Source organism: Hippichthys cyanospilos, chromosome 5 (assembly GCF_059441005.1).
Source record: "Hippichthys cyanospilos isolate Australia breed blue-spotted pipefish chromosome 5, RoL_Hcya_1.0, whole genome shotgun sequence".
Taxonomy (NCBI): domain Eukaryota; kingdom Metazoa; phylum Chordata; class Actinopteri; order Syngnathiformes; family Syngnathidae; genus Hippichthys; species Hippichthys cyanospilos.
The window spans coordinates 10,792,157-10,815,324 of NC_142373.1; the positions used below are offsets into that span (position 1 = coordinate 10,792,157).

The 23,168-nt window shown below is 40.0% G+C and overlaps 1 protein-coding gene across 6 annotated transcripts in view; it reads right to left on the reverse strand.

Moving 5' to 3' along the window:
- The window catches only part of LOC148423480 (FERM, ARHGEF and pleckstrin domain-containing protein 1-like), a 101,289-nt gene that overhangs the window by 55,116 nt on the left and 23,005 nt on the right, over nt 1-23,168 (reverse strand). For 4 of the 6 annotated variants that reach the window (XR_015865559.1, XM_088414420.1, XM_088414423.1 and 1 more), the window contains exons 3-18: nt 14,881-14,985; nt 14,733-14,775; nt 14,548-14,626; nt 14,109-14,206; nt 13,742-13,856; nt 11,999-12,146; nt 11,224-11,319; nt 10,982-11,145; nt 10,791-10,859; nt 10,638-10,713; nt 9,695-9,893; nt 5,408-5,595; nt 4,158-4,247; nt 1,807-1,940; nt 390-471; nt 79-316 (exon numbers count right to left, since the gene is read on the reverse strand). Coding sequence is in view for 5 of the 6 variants with exons in the window: in XM_088414420.1 (XP_088270546.1) it covers nt 79-316; nt 390-471; nt 1,807-1,940; nt 4,158-4,247; nt 5,408-5,595; nt 9,695-9,893; nt 10,638-10,713; nt 10,791-10,859; nt 10,982-11,145; nt 11,224-11,319; nt 11,999-12,146; nt 13,742-13,856; nt 14,109-14,206; nt 14,548-14,626; nt 14,733-14,775; nt 14,881-14,985 (1,924 nt within the window). In the remaining variant the exon portion in view is untranslated. Of the gene's footprint in view, nt 1-78; nt 317-389; nt 472-1,806; nt 1,941-4,157; nt 4,248-5,407; nt 5,596-9,694; nt 9,894-10,637; nt 10,714-10,790; nt 10,860-10,981; nt 11,146-11,223; nt 11,320-11,998; nt 12,147-13,741; nt 13,857-14,108; nt 14,207-14,547; nt 14,627-14,732; nt 14,776-14,880; nt 14,986-22,019; nt 22,157-23,168 lie in introns of those variants that run through there. The other 2 variants (XM_088414424.1, XM_088414421.1) reach the window with 2 other exon arrangements.

A 23,168-nucleotide genomic window follows, 5' to 3' on the forward strand; every position in this document is an offset into this window, starting at 1 on the left:
ATTGAATTGAGCAAACCCGTCTTTCCTGTATTGCGAGTGCCACGGGTCCCAACTCGTACAAAGCATTGAGTGTGTTACCTCTGCAGTCCCTGAAGTCCACGTGCATGGCCGGGTAATGCTTGCACAGACGCTCCAGGATGTTCTTGTAGTGCGCCAGGCGGTGCAGCGGGCGCAGGATGAAGACGTTGAGAGGAACGTAGCACACCTTCTGCAACTCAAAGTCCCGGCAGAGGCTCTCTAACCTGCGGGACGACTTGCATGCCTTCTCCAGCTCCGTCAGGATGTCACTTTGTTTATGCAGGTTGGCTGTCAGCGGCTGTGGATAGAGTCGTGAGGAAATGACTCTGAGATGATCCGGAGAAAATTTAAAATAAATGAATAATAATCACCTTTAAGCCTTGGAAGTTCTTCAGCATAACATCTCCTATGCGCTGGTAGTCACCTTTAATGTGAGCATTGGAACGGCCTTCCCTGGAAGAGATAAGCGCCGGTACTTTTAATTATTCAGTGACACCAACACCGTTCCCTCTTTGAGAGTAAATTAATAAAAAGGAAAGAGATTAACGAGTGGGTTCAATACCCACAATACCCACAAGGTGTCGCTTCTGAGCACAAAGTTAAAACAGTATGGGACACATTGTAAATCACTGTACTGTATTTTAGGTCCAATTTAAAATAACCAGTACCAGTCTGTTTTGCCTGTCGTATCTTGATTTGTACTTTCAACCAAGAGCCGTATCAAAACATGGCAAATTGCAGCCGTTTTTTTTTTTTTTTTGCGAGAGGACCAACGCTTGAGTCCTCACTGACCATCTTGTTTCTGGCTTAAGGGTTGTCACGTGACTACCAGAACGTCATTCCTCAAGTCATTACAAGTTAAATAGCCAACTATAAGTTTGAAATAGTTATCGGAATATTAAGTAGAAAACATATACATATTTCTATATGTGATCAAAAATACAATTTATATTTTTTTAAAGGTCCTTCCGTGACACGTTGCTATTTTTAGACACTGGGGGATACCATGACACTGTAATACTGTAGTACAACTTTCCCTCGTTTACCGCGGGTCACATTTAGGAAAAAAAATACTACAGTAACCGAAATCCGTGAAGCAACTTTTAATTAACTTGTCTAACAGTTTTGAATAAGTTCTGTGTTTGTCTGTGCGTCATTAACTTAACCCTTATGATATTATATTACAAATTGTGGAAATTCCTTTCGTATTTTTATGATATCATAAAATAATCAATAGAAGAACCGGTTAAAGGCTATGTCTTAAGTGTCATCTACACGTCAAGGACAGACCATACTATTTATACATTTTTTGTGGATGTTAATAAATTGAACCTACATATGCAAGGATAGAACTGATGCCACTGAACAATTTGAGTGTTGAAGGCAAAAAGTATTCATAAATAGCTTTGATTATTACGTCTTTAAAAACAATGTGTATAGTCTGCAAAGTTTGTGCACAGGGTTAAAATGTCATTTAGAGTTTACATCTACAACAGAACCAGCCCATGTGAGATAGAAAAATATAAGTGCAGTTCTGACACTGACTTAACACATGGCCCTGAGTCAGTATCATTTGTTCTGGGGAAAGCACAACATCATTAAAAGAAAGCAGACAGCTGAAACCCGCCGGCGAGGAAAAGTCCGCCTCGTGCAGCATGACTGTTACCATGGAGATAGTGGCTCCTGCTGTCATGAAGGCAAGGATTAAACGAACACCAAAACATTATTGCCCGCGTGTGTGTGTGTGTTTTTTTTTTTTTTCATGTCAAGGTGCGAAGCCAGTCTCACCACAAAGCCAGCCTCTGCTCCACCTCCCTGAGAAAACCCGTGTGAAAGGCGTGCAGCGGCTCAAGCGTGGAGAATACGGCCTTCTTCAGAGACTCCGGAGTGTCCTCTTCCTGTCCGATGGCATTCTGGAAAGACTAAAACGAAAAAAGGATGCAAAAATGGAGCAATATTGGAATTCTGAACAAGGAAAAAAAACTGAGTGAAAGATGTTCAGTAGCACACACTTAATAAATTATTAATATCACGGTCAAATTTTGAATTAAAGTCTTGAAAGTAGACCTTCCGGGTGCATATTAAAGTGTCAAAAACCCGTAGGACGTGTTGGGAGACATTAATGAAAAATACTGGCCAATGTCATGCGGAAAATTATTCCCATCCTTCACAATTTTGAGGAACCATAAACTTCCGCACCCTTCTTAAGGATCCTTATCATTTATGAAGCCTAATCTAGAATGCACTAATCAATTATACATTTAGTACAAATGGAGAAACAGCTTGAATAATTGTGGATTCAACTTGCGTCTTACTCTTTTGACACTTTCTTTCCTTTAAATTAAAATAAATGAACTCGGTTAAATGTTTTGCTAACTTCCCGTGTTAGCTGCTAACTTTGCAAACTGCAACTTTGCAGCGTCACAGGCACAAAAACACAATGGATGCTTGTTTTTTCACACAGGCATACATATCTACACTATATACATATTTCCTATATGCACACGCATATAATACATTAACAAGCACAGTAGGTTGATTGATTTGTTCTTAAAAGTGACATTTAGCTGGACAAAAGCTCAGTGACTGTAATTCAAATTTACCCTTGACGGGATTCTAATCAGTTAAATAAATTAAAGAATTGAATTTGAAACGGGCTAGAGAAGAACTCGATTAAAAGCTGAGTAAAAGACCCGAGTCTTTCGGGGTGAGGTGCACCGACAGTTCAGATGACTTCACCGGCTACGTTTGACTGGATGGATTTAGAGAGATGGAGTGCATGGCTGAAGAAAGATGGGAAACAAGCCAACCCAAATATTTATGAGATAGGAGAGGCTTTTGCTGTAGATAGCAATGTGATAAAAGCGTCAAGGGAGAAAGAAATATACATGTTGTGGCAGACTTGAAAAAAATAAACAGGCCACAATGTTAGCTACTCCAGCATAAACTAGGGAGGACGAATACAAAATTATTCTATTGTTCATCTGAAATACTTTTCAGATGATGCTTGGCACTGAAATAGTTAATAGTTTATCTGTTGAAATGTGTCACTCAAAACTTTGTGTTCAAAAAAAGTGTCGCTTAAATGGCCGAAGCTAATCGTTAGCCTGTTTTTACCATTAGCATTAAGCTAGTCGATTTTATCTGGTTATTTTAAATACAAAACTTAACATTTACTTTGTATTGTGTTTGACCCGTGGATGATTTTTTTTTGACTTGAAAAATGGCGTGGTGGTGTGATTTGTTCATATATACTTTATATTTTTGTTATTTTCACCACTGAAAATGTTCTGTGGCATCATACTTATCCGTACAAATTGAGTTTTTTTCTCCACTTTAGAAAATAAAAAGGCATACCTGTAAAATGGACTAACAGCGCAAATGAGTTAATTTGACAGTGTGAAGACGGGCAATATTTGGGAGGAAAAAAATCACTATCTACGAAAGCGCTGCTAGTTGTGAAGTTAGCTGAGTTCACGGCAACTACACACTGCTTGTTCATTGCATTTTTGCTCACGTCATTAAAAAGGAAGAAAAAAAATGTCTCTTATCTTACAATTCAGGTCACGCGTTTCAGGCATCATTGCATCCTTACGTGTTATGGTACTTTGTGCAAAAGGCAAAATTAAAAGTAATGAGCTAATTTCGACAGTCAGCGGGGACCAGTTGAAGCCATAGCTATATGTATTATAGAAAACATGGATGTATGATTCAGCTAAAATCTATATCACTGCAAATTACAGCGGCAATAAACTAAAAGTAACTTTTAATGCAGAAATTGAATGGGATGTCCTTAGATAGCCTCTCAGGTGCACCGAGAATTTGAACTAACCATTGCGTGTACTTTTGTATTTCCTGAGCGTTCCGATTAAATAAATACTTGTCATGCTTGAAAGTGCGAAATCTACATCAAGTCAGAAATAGGCAAGCGGAGTCGATGTAAATGTCTTTAAACGGTAAAAGTGACGCATCAGTGGCCTTGAGCCATTTTGATAGTTCCCAGTGTGTAGTGTGGCGACCGAAATGTAATCTTTCAAAATCTGCCTGGCGGATGCTCCGCGACGGAGGAACTAAGGCAGATAATCGATGCGTTCTTCCTCAGAGGACGGCAAGCGTGAGAATATCTGGAGTCATCTTACCACGGTCACCACCTCCAGGTCTTTGACGTACGTCCTCTCGGTGGTCAGCAGCTCCTTGGCGATGAAGTAGGCCCGGTCCGTTGGGAACCTCTGACATGGGATCCAACAAAATAAGATGTTCAGCAAAGAACACGTGAATGAATGAATGAATGAATGAAGTCCCCGCCGCAAATGAGACACGTGGACATGAGTGTTTGGACATTTCTCCTGTTCCAGTCTGTTTCTTGGAAAGCCTGGGATGTCCTCTAGTACACTAAAGTGGAGTAGTAAAAATGAGTCAAAAGATATTGATCAAAAACATGTGTCCACTACAGTGGACACAAAATGAATAGGCTGGGTTGCAGGAGGACACATACAATATCATTAAGAAAATGACCAAAAATTCTGATGGTTTACCAATGTAAAAATGAAGCAGTATAACTCCAAATATTGTTGGACGACATCATGTCAGATTGTTTTTGGTGTGTAATTTATCAAATCGTCAAAAATTAATTTCATTGGCTAAATTGTTTTTTACATTTATACATCATTCCTGATGAAATTTTTTTTTGCCACCCTCTATAAGTTGAAAATAATATAAAAGTTGTCCAGGGCTCAGGAAACAACCAATAACAGTTCAGCTTGTGAATGTCACATGACCAAATCCAGCAGATTACAAATGTCACATGACCAAACCCAGAAAACAGTTTAATAGTACTGTGTATGAAAATCAAATCAATTATAGACAAAATATTCATTTTTACTGCTGAAATTGGAGAAATAACTAACGCATATTTTAGGTATCTGTGACTAGTATCGGCAGCCTTCATGCATGCTTAATACCATTAAATACAGCGCATACATGACCAATCCTACTATTTTCTTTTTCAAACATGTAACACGAGTTCATTGGAAGCACTGGAAAATGGACTTTACATCCTATATCCTGTAATTAAATTGAACAACGCCCCACAACTGTAATTCCTTAATGTGACCTAAAAATGTACAAAAATAAATAGAAAAAAAATACTGAAATTGAAGTTTGGAGCAACCAACTTTAGAAATTTACAAAAATCTTAAATTTTCACAAAAACAATTCCAGAAACATATTTTAAATATTTTCCGGCTACACCTAATCTTGTTGTCCGTGTGCTGTAAATGGAAATTATTCCAAATAACCCAAATCCACGTTAGGCAAATACTCAATAGTCTGGCGTGTGCCGTTTTCACGAATCGCTAGTATACCTGCCGAATTTGTATGAAGCACAAACCTTCCGGCGCACCTCGTCTTCGTCATCGGTTCGAATGCTGCAGGCGTCGTTGAGGAGGGGGCTGGTGAGAGGCGAAGGCTGCCGGATGTCCGGACTGTGACTGCCCACCTCCAGGGTCGTCTGGCCGTTTAGTAGACCGTGCGGGTGGCCGGAGGACGCGGACAGGTAGGGACTGTTTGTCAGAACTCCTATTAGAGCCACAGAGAGGAGAGACAACTCAGCAACGGAAAACGATTTGTCGCCGTTGCCTTCTGTTCACTTGCTTGATTAAATTGTATGAGTTGGAACCCAATATGGCTCATAGGAAAAAAAAGCGAGTGACGGTTATCGACAAAATCTATTTGAGGGAGCTTTGCGAAGATAGCTGAGGCATCTGCCCTTCTAGAAGTGAAACCTCAGCAGTGACTCACTCAGTAGTCCAGACAGCAGCGGCGGGCTTTATGCAACAAAAACCAACTGCGGAAAGGCTACACTCATGGGACACAACATTAGGCACACCTGCACATCTAATTTGGGTTAGTTAGGTGAGTGTGAGAGTTATCCAAATTCTGCCATTTGCTAGGATCCTCCTGAGACCCAGCCTGTTCATTGGCGTCCACTGTAGTGGACATTGTTTTTTTTTGACAGTATTTATTGATGCATATTAGCCACCATACTCAGACCGAGCGTGCTCAGTAGAGGACATTATGGTCATTCCAAGGATATGTTTTGGTGGGTTGCAATCAATTTTGCTGTCTTGCAGAGACAAAATGGACACAATAGTGGACATAAACGGATAGGCTGACTCTCGGGAGGATATATACAATTTTTTCTATTATCAAATAAATTAGTGGTTCTCAAAATAGGTACACCCCTGGACAAGACCACGACCTTTGGAGGTCGAGACCAAGACAAGACCAAGATGTTTGGAGGTCAGGACAAAGACAAAACCAACACTTTTGTAAGTGGATATTATGATTATTATTATTATTAAATATCAATGAGGCAAAACATCCCACGGCCCGTAACCTAATCCATGGATGTCGGATTTTTTTTTACATTCTTTTTTCAAGTATCCGAGACTTGTAAACAAATAATATATGCCCAAAATTCTTTTTTTTTTTTTGGAGGGGGGGGCATCAAAAGTGTTTAAAAATAAGATCAAATGAGTTGGAACATGAAGCAACTTAATGTTAAATGGTTTTATATGGCGACTCCTTTGCAAAATGTTGTTTGCCTTTAGTTTGTCATTTTTTTTACGGAAACACATTTGTATTACTGATGGAGTTGGCAAAAAATATTTCATAGGGGAACTTTGAAAAAGTTGAAAAAAACGGTTGAGAACCCACTCACGTAAATGATATATTTTAGGCAGAATTTTGATACAATTTTTGTGTGAGTTGGAACCCGATATGGCTAATAGGAAAGGCTTTACGACAAAACTGCAGCGGGAAAAAGTGGAAAGCACAAAGCACCAGAAATCTACAGAACATTACCGTCTAGTTATTCAGAAGTGCAACAAGGGCTAGAGAAAGATTTCTATGAAAAAGACAATTTTGCGAACTGACTTCATAAAAGCCATTTTTATTGACGGTCATATAAACATAAAAGATTCATGCAAATTTTGAGACAAGCAGCACATAAACAGAAGAGTGAAAATTAGGATGGAATGCAGAAAAAAAGAAGTGAATTCATGCCTGTGACACACAAATAACACATTCACGTGAAGAAAACGTGTTAAGATTGCCAGATGCTCAAATTACAGTACAAGCAAAAAAAAGTAAGGAAAGGACAGTAAAATGTGACGCAGGTCCCCACAAACATAGCACACACAATTTTTCTTTTCTCGAAAACTGAAATAAGTTTTGCATTTATAAAATTTCCCAAAATTGCAGATGGCTAATTAAATGCAAAAATGGGAAACTGCTTGTTTGGTTATCATGCAGGGAAAGACTTTACTGTCCATGCAGTTACAGCTTGAGTGTGGAAAAAAAAAAAAAAAGAAGAGACATAACAGTTTCATGCAAACAGACAAGGTGAAAGAAAAAGGAAAACAAAAAGAAACAGGAGACACAACAAACGTCAACATGCAGACACAAGCGCCCGCCAAAAGGAAAGATTATAAAAGATGGAAACAAAAGTGCAGAAAAAGTCAAACATTTCGGGGACATTTATCCTCCTGACACTCAGCCGACTCATTTGTGTCCACTGTCGTGTCCACTTGTCTCAGCAATACAACAAAGTGAAATGCATCCCACGTAAACACGAGACATCATTGGAAAGTCCAGGATGTCCTCTCCTGAGGACACCAGGACTTAGTGGGATCACTTCAATGAATCAAAAGATATAGCTCAAAAAACAATGTCCACTACAGTGGATATAAATGAATAGGATGTGTCTCAGGAGATTAAACTACTACTCCAGTCTGCTCAGGCCATCACTGGTACTTTAGATACATTTGCATAATCAAATGAGATCCCGAACAGGAGCGCAAAAGAAAACGTTGGTCACTATGAAGGTTCTCCAAAGAATACCATTGTATTAGACCAAATAGAGTGTCCAGTGAATAAATGATGCTCCTTTGTAAGCATATAAAAAAAGTACATGTCTTGTATCTAAGGTCTCGTCAGACCACAATTTTAAGGGACATATACGAATGCACAGTAAATGTTTTAGGATTGCACAAAATCAACATATTTGCTCCAAATAATGAGCAAAAAGTGGGACATCGAGAAACATCACTTTCTGAAAATCACTAAGATTATTCAGCTTGCAACGTTCTAATTACCATTGCACAGTCATATGCTACTTTGGTGTATACCACCACTATACAAAATTACATTGCATGGTTAGTGCCTAACGAGCGCAAGGCTCACATGAACGTTCTCTAAAGATATATGATTTAAGGGTTTTTCTTCCATATTTAAAGTCATAAGGCATTCAGATAACTTATGAGCACGAAAAAAAGTACACGTTTGTGCTAAAAGTCTCGGAAGTACTCGATTAGGTAAAATCTCAACATGGCACTTGTGATTTTCTGCGTCCGGTGTAAAAAATATGTTTTATTCATACAAGCTGATGGAATCAGTGGAAATTATGAAGAGAAAAAAAAATATCCAGGACCTTTGAGGCATTTCATACCTGGAAATTTAGAAAAAAATAGTACAACCCCAGGTAATGGTAGTTGTGAAATTCAAGTGCATTTATTCTATCATAGTGATTCCCAAACACTGGAGATGTTTGATACCAATTTTTGAAGAAAGCCATAAAGCAATAGCCATGAGCTAAAACTTTGGGCTGCCAAGTAAGTGGGACGTTAGCTTAGTCTTTTGACGGCCATTCAAATAAAAATATATTTGTTTGGCAATGTGCCATTAGATTATTAATAAAATACCTTGGCTCAATACTAAAATTTTTTTTTAGACTAGCCATTGATTATCTGAAAGCTTTCGTCGTCGCTAAAGGTGTGACATGCATCCTCGTCGACGACCTCATCCAGTTGGAGGCTACCGAAGGAAAACGTGTTTCTCGGCATGGGTGAAGAGGCCTCGGCCGGATCCCCGTACGCAAGCTGGCTGTTGCCCTCCCCCCGATTGACCTCGACCTCAGACTCACTGGACTCTGAAGCGCTAGTGTTACATCCTTCGGTCATCTGAACCGCCCCAAAAAGTTTGGTTCCGGCCTGTTGTTTACGCCCCGATCCGGCCTTGGTTCTACCTGGGGCTGAGAGCCCGTTGGCCAGCATGCGGCGCTCAAGAACAGCCATTCGCTCAGCCTGAGACAGGACAGGTTGCGATTCTCGCGGGGGAATGGAAGTCCCCACATTTGGGTTCGCGTGAGTTCGATGTTTGGCTTTGTGATGCTTCCGAGACCGAACGGAGCGACTTGGGGCGGCTTCAATGCTTGCGTAGCCATTCTGCTCAGCATGATTGAAGGAGCCAGATGGACGGAAGGTCCCCATAGCAGGACTGGTGGGGGAAAGCGTTGAGCCAGTTACATGTTGAAACATGACTGGACTACTACTGTGTTTATCTTTATGTGACTTCCGCATGGTGGGAAGATCCATGTCAGAAGTCATACCATGTGGCAGTTTCGAAGCGATAGAGTGCTCCCTGTACTGGGTGCTACCCTGAAACGCCTCCTGATGGACCTGGACAGGCCCATTGCTGCTTCTGGAGCCTGACCCATGCTGAAACGCACCCTGCCTCCCGTAGCTCTGAGTCCAAACAACCAGGTCCCTATTATAGTCCCTATCTTTCTCAGGGCAGGTATAAAGAGAACCGCCTTTAGCGGCCCGAGAAGCTGAACCTGTTGCCAGTTGCTCGAGATGAGCAGGCCGAGTCGGGGCTCTCGTTTCCTCCTTCCCGGACGGCGATCTCTCCTCTGGGCCGCTGTTTCGGTGAACCGGGCTCCCGGGAGCGCCGGGTGTTTCTTGTGAACTCACAAGCGCCGATTCCTTCCACTGGTGCTGAGAAGGAGCGTCGACTCGGTCCCCGAGAGCACCACTCTGGGGTGGAGAGTTAGTTTAATTATTGATGCTAAAAGCTGGAACAGAAAAGCCCTACTACATCTGGTTCATCATTCACACCTCATAGATTTTTAAGTGACCATTTTATATGGGTTTTTAGTACATATGAAAATCCAAAATTAGAATTGTATGCCTAAGCGTGCTACCAATATTATGCGTGGGAGCACTTAGCTCTACTGACAGAGATTCAACATATGAGCAAAAAAAAGAGAATGCCTCTTTAGTGGTGTGCACTTTTGTCATTTTAAAAGTCATCGTTCCCAAAGAGAATCGAAATTAATTCATTCACTACCACTACTGGTTACAAATATCAGATCTATTTTGACAGGACTGGCACCGAATAGTTTAAATCATGTACTTGTTTTTTTTTTTTCTCAGTTTTAGACTAAGCTGTAACCCCTATAATCACTAGGAAAAATATAATGACCAGTTGTTGAAAGTTGATTTATTTTGCTTTTTCCTTCTGTTAATGTTAAAAAGGATACAAGTTTACGTATACTTATACAATTTATAGATAATAATAATATTTCTAGTCGGCATGTCGAGTGGGGGGGTGGGGTGTGGCTCAAAAAGTTTTCTCTTTCCTGCCCTTAGTGTCTTCTTTCAGTGCTGAAATGCCTTTGATGTAAAGATCATAAGATTGGAGAAAATACTGCACAAGGGTTAGAGCACCCTGAAAATTGTCGTAATCATGCAAGATGACGAGTCCACTGACAAACTTACGTCTTTTGGCACTTTTTGGTAACGCGGTGAAGGCAAGGGCGACAGGCGACTGTTGTGCTGTACTCGACTATGTTTCCTAGCAAGACAGGACGTAAAGGTCAGTGTTAAAAATCGACTGTCTTGCTCGGATCAAATACTTCAAGAGCTAGTCACCTTTCAAACGGGAGTTTTTTAAACTCCGACTCTCTCACAAAGTCAATCACCTGCTTCTGCGTCCGGCCGCTGTTGAGAAAAATAGAGACATGGGGGGGGGGGGGGGGGGGCATCGGAGGTGAGTATAGAATTCACCGCGTTCACGCCATCCAAGAGAAAAAGAGCGAGCCGACGACGTGAGCTTGTGTTACCTGAATCTGAAAGAGGAGCCTCGTGTGAACAGCATAGGTTTGGGCTTGGGTTTGGGTTCCTCAAAGAGCCGGAAGAAGGCGTGGTACTCCACGCAAATCTTCCAGAAGACTTTACAACAGTCTCTGCTTACCATCAGAAACTCTAGAGTATCTTGATATGAACTCTGCAGAACGCCACACAAATTCCTCAGCACAACTTGGTCTTAGTTATAAAAAAAAAAAAATTCGGCGAATAAACTTACATTCCCATCAGCTCTGAGCTTGATTAGAAAACGTTTCCTCTTGAAACTCAGTTTGCGTATTTTGGACCAGTTGAAAGAGTTTATTTTTGTGTGTCCCTATGGAGATGAATACAGTCAAAAAAGCATGGGATCTTACCTTATTCAATTCCAAAGACATATACTTACATTTATTTTTTATGCGCATGGATATTCAATCTCAGGTACGTATTTATTTATTTATTTGATTACCATTTTCTGTGTGTTTGGTGAAAGGAAGGTAAAAAATGATGCTGGTACGAAATGATTTAAGCTGTAAATTCGTCAATTACTCTCATACCTCAGCAAAAGTATTGTTTATTTTAGATACATTGGGTAATTAAGTGCAAAAGTAATCAATTACATTAAGTAATCAAGCCCTAAAGTATTTGTTCATGTACTTATGTGCTAAATTAATTCATTATTATTATTTTGTATCTAAAGTAATCAATTACTAACCCTGAAGTAATTGGTTACGATAGGACTTGAAGTAATCGCTTTCAAACTTTAGTAAATTATTATCTAAAGTAATCAATTGTTTTAGGACTTCATTACATGATGTAATTTATTAATTTGGAACTTAATTAGTGTACTACCAGCCATTTTTAGAACTTCCATTAGCCAAACACTTGAAAAACAAAAAGTAACATAAATGAATAAAAATAAGTAACTGGGATTCAATGTATGAACTTAAAAAACACATAAAAATATGTATTTAGGATTGAACTAGCTAATGCGCTATGAATCTAGACAAGCTCACTTGAAAGACCAGGACACCCGTGTGTGCCACAGCGAGGCTTAAACGCGATCCCTCACGGTCTTTGGCTGGGTGGAGACGAATCCCATACATTTCCAGTCGACGTGCCACTTCGAGCAACTGGAAATCAGACTCAGCTGGTGTCTGACCTCTAACAACACAAAAATCCAACAGGAGTAAATTCATAGATAGTTCTACCATCCAAACAAATCAATTTTTCTTAAGATAAACTGAAAGACTGAATAGTTCAGACTAGGCATGGGTATTTGGACTTGTGAGATATGTCTTTTAAAAATTACGAGTGTCTATGGTGTGGCTTGGTCAGTTCTTGCTCTCGTTTTCTCTCTCGTTTTCTGTAAAGACTTGGACTCGGACTCACACGAGCAAGTCTTTAGGTTCCACGTCCAGTCTACTTAGAACCTAAGGACTTGGACCCACAAGTCCAAGTGCAAGTCTTAAGGGTTCAATTCAAGTCTACGTGGAACCTAAAAATGTGCACTTAGAAGAACAAGTCCAAGTGAAGACCAAGTCTTTAGGTTCAAAGTCAGGTTGTCTTGGAACATAAATACAGGGACTTGACTTGAACTTTGTTTTATGTCAAGTCTACTTGGAATCTAAAGACTTGGACCTGACATGGACTTGAGGGTCAAAGAACTGTCTGAACCAGACATAGTGTCTAAATGGCCATGTCCAGGTCAAGCCTCAAATCTTTTACCTGGTCCAAGTACAAAGTCTTTACATACCAAGTCAAGTCTACTTGGAACCTAAAGACTTGGACTTGATAGACTTGAAAGAAAAGTGGCTCCAAGTCTTTAAGTCAAAGGCTTTAGGCCTTAGGCCTCTAAAGGTAAGTCCTAAACTGAAGTCTTGTACCTCAAGTTCAAGACTTTAGATCCCAAGTCGACTTGATTTGAAGATTTGGAACCTAAAGACTTGCACTTGACTTAGACAAGTGGGTCCAAGTTCAAGTCTTTTGGTTAAAAGCATAAGGTCTCTAAGTCCTAAAGTCTGAAGTCAAATTCAAGATTTCAGGTCCCACGTAGACTTGTTCTGTATTTGGAAAGTTGGGTGCGGTGCTTATAAATAACATCAGACTATTTAATTAAATTTGAACATGCCATCCATCACAGATAAGTACAATAGTCTGAAGGCATGCAGGTCAACTGTGTTCATAAACAATTGAGCAAAAAGTTGTCAAGAAAGAAATAAGCAACTTTTCTCAAGTCTTATCAGCAAAGAAGCGTTCTTCCCGCTTGCGTTCGGTGATTAATGAGCGGCTTATCTTCACGTAGCACAACCGCTACGAGCGCCGCAGCTTTAGTTATCAACGGGGAAGGTCTCAGGGGAGAAACAGCGTGCGGAAGAAAGGGGGTACATTCCAAAAGGCTTTTGAGGAGCAGCCCGCGGCGAGTCCATCATTTTGGCTTGAATTCAAAGGACCCTTTGACTTCGCGCAACAATCTAGAACCGACCCTAAAAATCTGTAGCTGGCTGACAACAGATGCGAATGACTCGGTGCGTGAACACAGATTTTCACCGAGCAGCAGACAAATCAGAATCCATGTGAGGTAGGCCATAAAACGCCTCATTTGAGCGAGCGAGAAGAGACCAAGTTGCGCGTTTTTCTCGTGATATCAAGCATTTACTATTCGATTGAAATGACGCCTTTTGAAATGTCAAAAAGAAATCGTTTTAGGCTGCCAAAACCTTGATGTATTTATTTAAAAGGGACAGAACCATGCTTACATATTCATTGAGTGGAACTCCATAATCTTGTCGATCAAGGGCATCTGATCAGGGATGTATTTATTATTTAGGAGGTGTGACCGGCACTGGCTCTCCTCAAAGTCGCCAATCTCGGCTGAAAAGTAAGAAATATCAAACATGAGAAGGAAAAGAACTAGAAACAATGTTGAAAAAAACGTTTTGTTTTTCCTGAGGGATCAACATGTAAAAAATCTCCACTAGACTCAGACTAGAGATCAGAGTGAATGATCCAGATTATTATGGAAATAAGCCTTTTGTGAGACAATAATTGATAACACACTCGAGTGAGAAAACCGAATTTTTTGGTCGGGGGGGGGGGGGGGGGGGGGGATCTTTCAGCACTCACCCTGCATAATGTGGGAGACCATCAATGCAGCACTGGTGTCATTGCACGTCAAACGGCCGCTGGAAAGATCTTGTCTTATCTGGAGGGCAAACAGATACCTGGAAAAGAGCATAGATGGTTCCATTCATCATGCTAGCTAACTACTTTGCAACAGTATTTATTTAGTTTGCTAGCAATCGTTCCACAATATGTATGTATGTATGTATGCATGTATGTGTGTATGTATGTATCTAGATCGAGTATTAACAGGCTGTTAGATCTGTCTATCTATCTATCTATCTATCTATCTATCTAGATCGAGGATTAACAGGCTGTTAGATCTTTCTATCTATTTATCTATCCATCCATCCATCAATTCTTTTAATAGGCATGATTCAAAATAAAACTCACTTAAATTAATGAGGCAAGGATAGTATTTATAATGTAGAAAGAAACCCACCGAGTTAGCTCCTCCAGCAGCTGGGCATGGTCCGGAGGAAAATATTTCACAGCAAACCTCAAAGTCGTGTGCTTCGGTCCTGTTAGGAACATATGAGGGATCAAAATAGAAATTGCCAGAACCCTGTCAGATTTGCACCTTAATGAAAATGTCCATGTTGGAACACACAAAAAAAAAATACTCACGTCTAAGCTGCTTGATAAGAGGCTTGATGGGATCCAACCAAACCTATGGAGAAGATAACATCACCATGTAAGTGGTTTTGTAGAGGGAGAATTCCTGGCTTGATACGATGTTCCTATTATCTGTTCACTTTGTGTCCTTTGTGCTCACCGTCATCTTTTGATGGCTCAGAAACTCCAGGCCGAAGTAATCGCCCTCGACGAGATTCATGTGGGTACACACCAGATCGAATAGCACCTTGCCTGAAGCTTTGACCTGTGGATAGAGCAGAAAATGGAAAAAAAAACAAAAAAAACCCCATAAATTATGGACATGAAGTACTCAGCAAAAAAGCAACAGCTAACGCTAGCTCGCTCTGGTTAACAAGATGATTTTGGCAGCAATAGAATAAAATTGTGTGTTTATATGAGAGTGTGTGTGTGGAATTTAGACAAACTGGTAGTAGTCTAGCAAAATGTGATTATAGTGTAGATAAATGGCAGAGAAAATAAATGAACGGACGTAGGAAAAAATAGAAAACACATAAAGCTAAAAAATATACAGTGTTGAGTGATATTTTGGGCAGCAACTCACGATTATTTTAATTGTTGATTTGAATCAGATAAAAACATAGTAATTTCCATTTCTTTATTTAAAACCATGGCATTATTACATTTTGACTGTGCAGAAACAGAAAAACATAAATATAATATATATAAATATAAAATATTGAATCTCTTGTTTTGGTCCAAAACATAGCAAAAAAGCGCAAACGTCTTAATTATTTCTTTCCAAGTTAAATCAAATATTTTTAATTCAATTTATTACAAAGGTAATAAATTTGCTTAGCTGGGGAATACTAAAAATTGATATTTATTCCTGGGAGCCTAAAAATGTAAACATTTGCTTCAAACAGCTAATTGTGATCACATCTGCACCTATAAGATTTTTTTTAGCACTGCTAGTGTTTAGTGTATGAAAATATGTGTTGTGTTTGCATTAGCGCGTGAAAGAATGTAAGAAAAATGACTATACCAAGAATTAAATGTTCTTTTAACACAACTAGCTCAAATAAAAAAATAAAAATAAAAAATAAAACTTTTTAAACAGACATTAGCCACTCTCGAAGCTTTAACCCTTGTGTGGTATTTTGTCCAATTCTTTGAATGGCCCTGAATGACAAGAGTCAGAAAGGACAAACCCATAAAGATCACAAAGCCAAATTTAAAATAAATAGCATAAAAACATAAAGAGAATAAATAGCTTGTATCTACGCCATCGACATCTTCCGAGTAGATTGTCCACCACTGTTCATAAAAACCGAGCGGACTTTCAAGCGCCCTGTTGTAAATGAGCATTAGAACAAAGAACACCCAGAAACAAAGGTGAATTCCACTTTGGGGACAAGTCAAACCCCTGGAGGTTAATGACACCAAGCAGAAGACAAGTCGAAACTCCTCCATCAGCTCCGCCCCGTTCACAAAAGCTCCACTACAAAGCTAACTGCCCTGCCTATTGCCACACAGGTGACCTGCGGTTTTATGACAATCTTTCTGAGTGGTTGTTTCCACTGTGACGCCGCACAAACAAAGCAGACACAGACAGTAACACTTGTACGGCAATGAAGTAAACACACTTCTCGTGGCTGCTAACTCATGACCGGTTTGCACAAGCGCAGGGTGAAGATCCCCCCCCCCGACCCGGCTAATGATCTACTTTTGTGTGAGGGAATGTTTCCAGGAAGTATCTAATTTTACACCTTAAGACAGAGTTGCTACAGTAGAAAAAGAAGCTTACCCATGTCCGATGACTTCGAGGTATCTTGTGGTAATACTAGCGCTTCATCAGCCTCGTGTAAAAAGCTACACTTCCACACCAAAATCTAGAATCTTTCCGGAACAATTCTCCCTCACAAACCTGTCTACACCTTGTTGATAACACCTAGTGCAAATAGAAGGTGCATGCTATATGGAAAACTGTTGACGAGTAGATTTGATTGCACATTTATCAGAGACAGACAAAATTGTTTGTCATCTCACATCGACTTTTTTTAAACCTAAATTTGAATTAAAATACACGATACTTTCTTGTCTGTAAACTCTCCCCATACATTTTGGTCGAAGAGACGAAGATAAAGGAGTGATAGCGTGGGCTGAAACAGCACATTTGAGTTAAACCTGGTTTGTTAAAAAGTGATCAGTAGGAACGGCAACTATGTCAGTTGAGTCATTTACGTCTATTAAACTGCCTCTTGAAAAGTAATCCAACTGCTCCCTCCAGCCTATATGGTAAATATCAACCTATATGGTCGATATCAGCGCTACTAGCTAGCTGCTAATTTATGCTAGATGCCGCTATAAGGCTGCCAAACAGTACAATACCAGTGTAAATAAATCGTTTTTTTTTTTTTTAATGCCCTTATGTTGAAACAGTCATTACAACGTGACACGCCACAAGGAACATCTTCAAAATAAAGATACTTAGGCATTCAAGTCCATTTATTAGCAATTTTAGAATTTATTAGCAATTTTATTACCAATTTATTATTATTGGTAAACAAACCTTTATTTTGAAGGTGACAAGCGTCATGCCGAGCATTAACAACTGTTGCTGCCCTGCCGACATGACATGAAGTCACCGAAATTGATTTCTACCGCAAATCGTGTCAAACAAGATGGGTCGGTTGTGATAGTCGGCCCACAAATGCTGGCGGGTGCCGGTGTGTGGCACACCTGCAAGTAACAAGCTCCCAGACACTCGGTGGCGTCCTGACAGTGAGTAATGGCGGGTTCCTGGCCCACTGATTGGAGCACATGTAGCCCACCGCTTCTTTGGCATCTGTGAGTCACAGCGTTAAATGTCATTGTGTTCTACTTTCCCAAGCCTTTGCCTAGACATGGAATTATTTCTTGAGGGGTTTTCTCTACACTTTGCTTGCAGCAGTCTGGAAGCGCCGCAGATTTCTGCCAAGAGGCTGTTTGGGCTTTACTCCTCCGGTTCTTATCTTTATATGGTAGCAGCTGCTTGTCTGCATAGGATGCCCTTGGCTCTGTAGAGCTCTTGCAAGATTGTTCCTTTTTTTTTTTTCCTCTTTCAGTCATTTTTTCAATTCTGCCAAAATAGGCTTGGGGATTTGATTCAATTTTTTTTATGACAGACTACTTGACCATTACGTTTACCATACAAATTGTCTGTATTCCTAAAACGAACTACCGGTACACCACACACACAAAGGTTTTATTTTAAAATCGTTTTACAAAATCAGCGTTAAAATGTGATTTATAGTAATAGTAATATAGTAATAGTAATAACCCTAACCAGATTATTTCAATAACAAACTCATCGAGGAATATTTAAAAACATGTGTACTGTGATTTTATTTAAAAAAAAAAATAGAACCCTTTCTTGTTATAGTGCAAAAAATTCACTAACATATTTTAAAAAATTCTCCAGAGGCTTGTTTGGTCAGTAACACATCAGAAAATAGGCGAAAATATTGTTTTCTGAAATAAAAGCGAATTTTTGTAAATGACGAATCAAATTCTCGTGAAACTTAAATTCTAATATGAACAATTTTAGGTTGCTATCAATTATAATTATTGATTCATTTGATTATCTTTAGTCGTCAGTCAAAAAAGAACCTATAATTTATAGATTATGTGATGAGCAGCAGTTCTCAAATTGGGGTAAGAGTAACATTAGTGAGACCTAAAAGAACTTCAGCTAGTACATGAAATTTTAATTTCCTGCTTACTTAAAGACAACTTTAAAAAATGTAATGCTATGTTTGATTGCAACTACATATGTGGGACATTGGTGACAGGACAGGTTTCTTTTCAAATTAAGAGCAAATTAGTTGGAACAAGGAGCAACCTTTATACTCTAGCTAGCCCGTTTTGTTGATTGTAAATGACAACAACATCCCATAAAAAAACATAATAATACTGTATATAAACAATACAGTATATTTATACTAGAAAAAAAAATTCACCGAGAACCACTGATTTAAAAGGTGTGGAAGGCGTACGCTCCGTGTTCGTTCACTGATGTTCCACTTTCATTTTGTGGCGCTTAAATTTCAATATCACAACACAAAAGAACAAGAGGTGAAAACAATAAAAGTTGAACAGCGCTTTTATCAGACTGGAGCACTCTCATATCCTGTCTTGTAAATCTACTGTCGCCAGAAAATAAGGCAGCATCCGAGCCGGGATGCGTGAGGCTGCGGCCCGATTAGATTTGGGGGGGAGGGGGGGGGGGGCTGATTAAATGCAGCTGTTCCACTTTGGAGACACAGTGCAACCACTCCACACTGCAGCATTTGACACAGTCAGAAGGATGCTCGGAAAAGCACTTCACTCAGCGTGCGACCGCGGGCGCGCTAACGCAATCTCATTTTTAACTCATTCACTGCCATTGACGGCTAAACCTGTCAATTACAAGGAAGGAAGGCTATGAATTTCAATCTTGGAAACAACATTACTGATGCGCAATCGCTCTAAAATGGCTGGCGGTATGACAAACTATACTAACGAATGTACAACTATGCTAACATATGTAGAACTATGCTAACGTATGTATGACTATGCTAATAAAAGCTTCTATGCAGGCAATAATACATTTTATTTAAGTCTTATGGGTGACAAACTCCTTTTTTAAATGACCTAATTTAATTAACTGATTACCTACTCAAATTTGACGGCAAATTTGTGCACTGCATGTTCATATCCTAATGATATTCATAGGCATATATTCTTTATCCTCTGCAAAAAATCTCTAATAAACACTGCTTACTGAGTCAGTTGTGAAACTCTTCTTTACGTGTCAGCATTACACTGCAGAAAATATGGTTCAAGTAATATTTTTTGTTGAGTAAAATTCATTTATTTGATAAAAATGTTGTAAAATTCTAATCATTTTAAAAGTATTAAATAAAAAGACATTTTATTATAATAATAATAGAATCGTGACTTTCTATGTAGGATGATCATCACTAAATGTTTCAATGTTCAACATTATTAACAGCCTTTTTAAGATAAAACAAATCAAAGTTTCTTTGGCTTTTTTTTCTGGTATTTGTCAATCATTTCCGTATTTTCTTTTTTATCTCAATATTTTATTCACACGGTCACACAATGTACAGTGGTGTAGGTCACAGCTCAATAATCACAAAAATACAGTGCAAAAGCAAACCCACAAGCAATACTTAATTAATGCATAAAAATTGTACTGTATATATAAAATCCCAGCCTCAAACTAAACTATCAACTTTAGGTTGGATTAGATTAATCTAAGTTTTTGCAGTTATGCTGTTAGTTTTTTGTAGACCGTCTCAAAAATATCGGGGGTCCACTGTTTTGTACTGTTATGTAGCCTCTGCATCCTTATTGGCTGAGGGACGGCGGGGGGGAGGTGTCAAGGCTCATTAAGTTTTGACATAAGGGTGCCGTTTCTGTTTACATATGTACCACCACTTGAAATCATGCTCGCACCACTTCACTGACCTCGGCATGCCCCCTCCCCCCGTTTGACAGGGGGTGTCTAAACAAAGATGACAGCAATGTCTGCACACACCCGTCCTCTTGGGCTTACACCGCAGGGCAAAAAACAACGACAAAAAAACCCACCCAAGCACCCCCACGTTGAGTAAGCTCCTTCTAGCAAATATCACCCGTGAAAGGTCGGGTATCTCGTACTGTATTTCCTGCTGTTTTTCCCCATTTGAGAGATGTTGGTATGGTCCAGTTGACCCATGATGTGCCAGTCTTGGCGGGGCTTAACCACAGCACCCACAATACTCCAGAGATGTGTGTGTGTGTGTGTGTGTGTGGGGCAGGGGTGGTAAACACACTGCTGATGCCTGTAGGCTTCAGGGGGAACAAAGAGAAGCTTGTCACGGGGCACTAGAGGAGTAAATGATGGCATTTGAGCCAGCTGCTTAGCCATTGTTGCACAGAGCATCGGCTGGGATTTAAAAACGAGGCTTCCACTCGTGTTTCCAAACAATCGCTGGACTTTCTGGCTTGGTTCCTATAAAACGATGGATCTTTTTTGAATTCAAAAAACGACAACAAAAAACAGACCTGAAGCTTTGGTTTATTTTAGAACAACATTTGTCGTGGTATCTCTCATATTTCATATTTCTTTTTGCGGAAACTCCAGGAAACAGAATATGAAAAAAGTCCGTATGAAACTTAACAATATAAAGGCAAACCATATTTTTTAAAAGAGGAATCAGAAGAAATAACACCAGGATCTGCTTTTATTGCAAAAGTCATTCTTGTTTTTATGGGATTTCTTTGACATACACAGTCTTGATCTTGTGTCAGAGCTGACCTCCTAAAGTCGTGTTTTTTTTTGTCTCGATCTCCAAATGTTGTGGAACAGTCTCTGTTTCGACCTCCAAGAGTCTTGGTCTTGTCTGGGTCTTGACCCCCAAAAGTCTTGCTTGTCTCGGTCTCAAACACCCAAAGTGCTTGGTCTTGTTTCAGTCTCAACCTCCAAAAGTCTTGGTCTAGTCTCGGGCTTGATCCAAAAAGTTCTTGGTCTTGTCTCAGTCCCAACTATGGGACTAGGTCTTAACTTCTAAAGGTTTTGGGCTTGTCTCAGTCTTGACCACAAAAGGTCTTGGTCTCAACCTCCAAAAGTCTTGTTTTTTTCTTGGTCTTGATCTCCAAAAGTCTTGGTGTTGTCTAGGTATTGACTTCCAAAAGTCTTGGTCTAGTCTCGGTCTCACCCTCCAAAAGTGTCGGTCTCATCTTGACCACCAGAGTCTCGGTCTAGTCTCAAACTCCAAAATCCTTGGACTATTTTCGGTCTCAACCTCCAAAAATCTTAATTTATTCCGGCTCTCTTCCAAACGTCTTAGTCTTCTCTTGATGCTCTCTCCTCTCAATAATATTTTGGTTGGTGCAGTCTTATCTACAACACTGCCTCATAAGTGTCTTCACGTACCCCCGGGGATACTTATACACCTATTCGAGAACCTAAAACTAAGGCCAAGAACACCGAGTGTCTTCTGCGAGAAGCAGCGTCACCACCAGCAACACAATCCGGATACGAATGAACTTTAGAAGTGAACCGTGGTTTTTGCACTCTCAGGGTTGGTCTTAGATTACAGAAGCGCTTCCAGTAGCGGGAAGATCCATTCCAACGCTGCAGTGTGCATTTATAGAAAACATATGTGAATACTACACTAACTTCCTGGCTCCGTTCCCCATGGCTTCAGCGGTTATTTACTGGATCATATATGAGGCATGGTGTCCTGGCTAAAACTATACAAATGGATGTGTGGGCCAAGGTATACTCACACTTTATGGGAGGGGGAGGACAGAGAGGTCAGCGGCAGCGAGAGCTCATTGCGATTCAGGTCATGCACGGGCGAGGTTCCCGGGGTGGCTGGAGTACAAGCTGCGAGCTGACAGGCAGAGAATGGAGGGTGCAAACCCGCTGATAATCAGGCTCTCGCTCTCCCGGCACGTATGGATGCACGGCCGCGCAAGTTTGTAGCGTGCGCTCTCTACATTAACAGCTTTACGGCTTTTATCCTAATAGGAAAGCAAAAGTGGGACGAGGGGAGAGCATACAAAATGAGGACATCGCTTGGAAAACCTTTGGGTTTTCCTCTACCCGACGGGAAAAATATTTGGGAAATAGCGGCGACGCAGTTGCCACAGCTGTCAAGTATCATCCCATCACAGGAGTTCCGCCTTAAGGTCCTGAGAGGACAGCCGTGAAAATAAAGCCGCAAGGATTCAATAGGGTTTTTTTTTTTTTAACCACCATCCTCAACTACCACGACCAGCTCCAAAGCACTTTTCACCACTGCAAACAAACTGAGTTTGCTTAAGAATAATAATCAAGTGAGCATCCTGTGATAGCCAACCCTTGTGCGGTATTTTCACCATTTTTGGGTACATTTTTCCCACATCACTCTCGCAGTATTTTAACCAAGGGATGGCCCGATTCCAGTAGTGTGATAACTAAGTGGTCATGCAATTTTGAAATTTGACATGCTGTCACCATCTGGGTGAAATTTCAGCTTCTTAGTGTCTTCTTTAAAAGCTTGAATATTGATCTAGAGAACAAAGGATACAACCACTGTTACCACTAAAGCCCCTATGCCACTGAGATTCGTCAGGGTTTGTTCGAGATCGCAATTGTTCTGAAGACATTCTAAAACAATTGAGACAATTTCAGAACAATTAAGACTGTTTCAAAAAGAACAATTGCGAGATTGAATGACTCCTATTGTGTACAAAAGCGTCGTCTTCGACACATTCCAACGTTCAACCGAGTTATCAATCGTTCTAAAGATTTTAAACATTCTGAAACAATTGAGACTCTTTCAGAACTGGGACTGTTTCGGAAAGTCTTTTGAACAATTGCGACCTTGAATGATGAGTTCAAAAGAGTCCACCTTCTCAGACACTTGCCAACGTTTGCCCCTTATCGGGAAA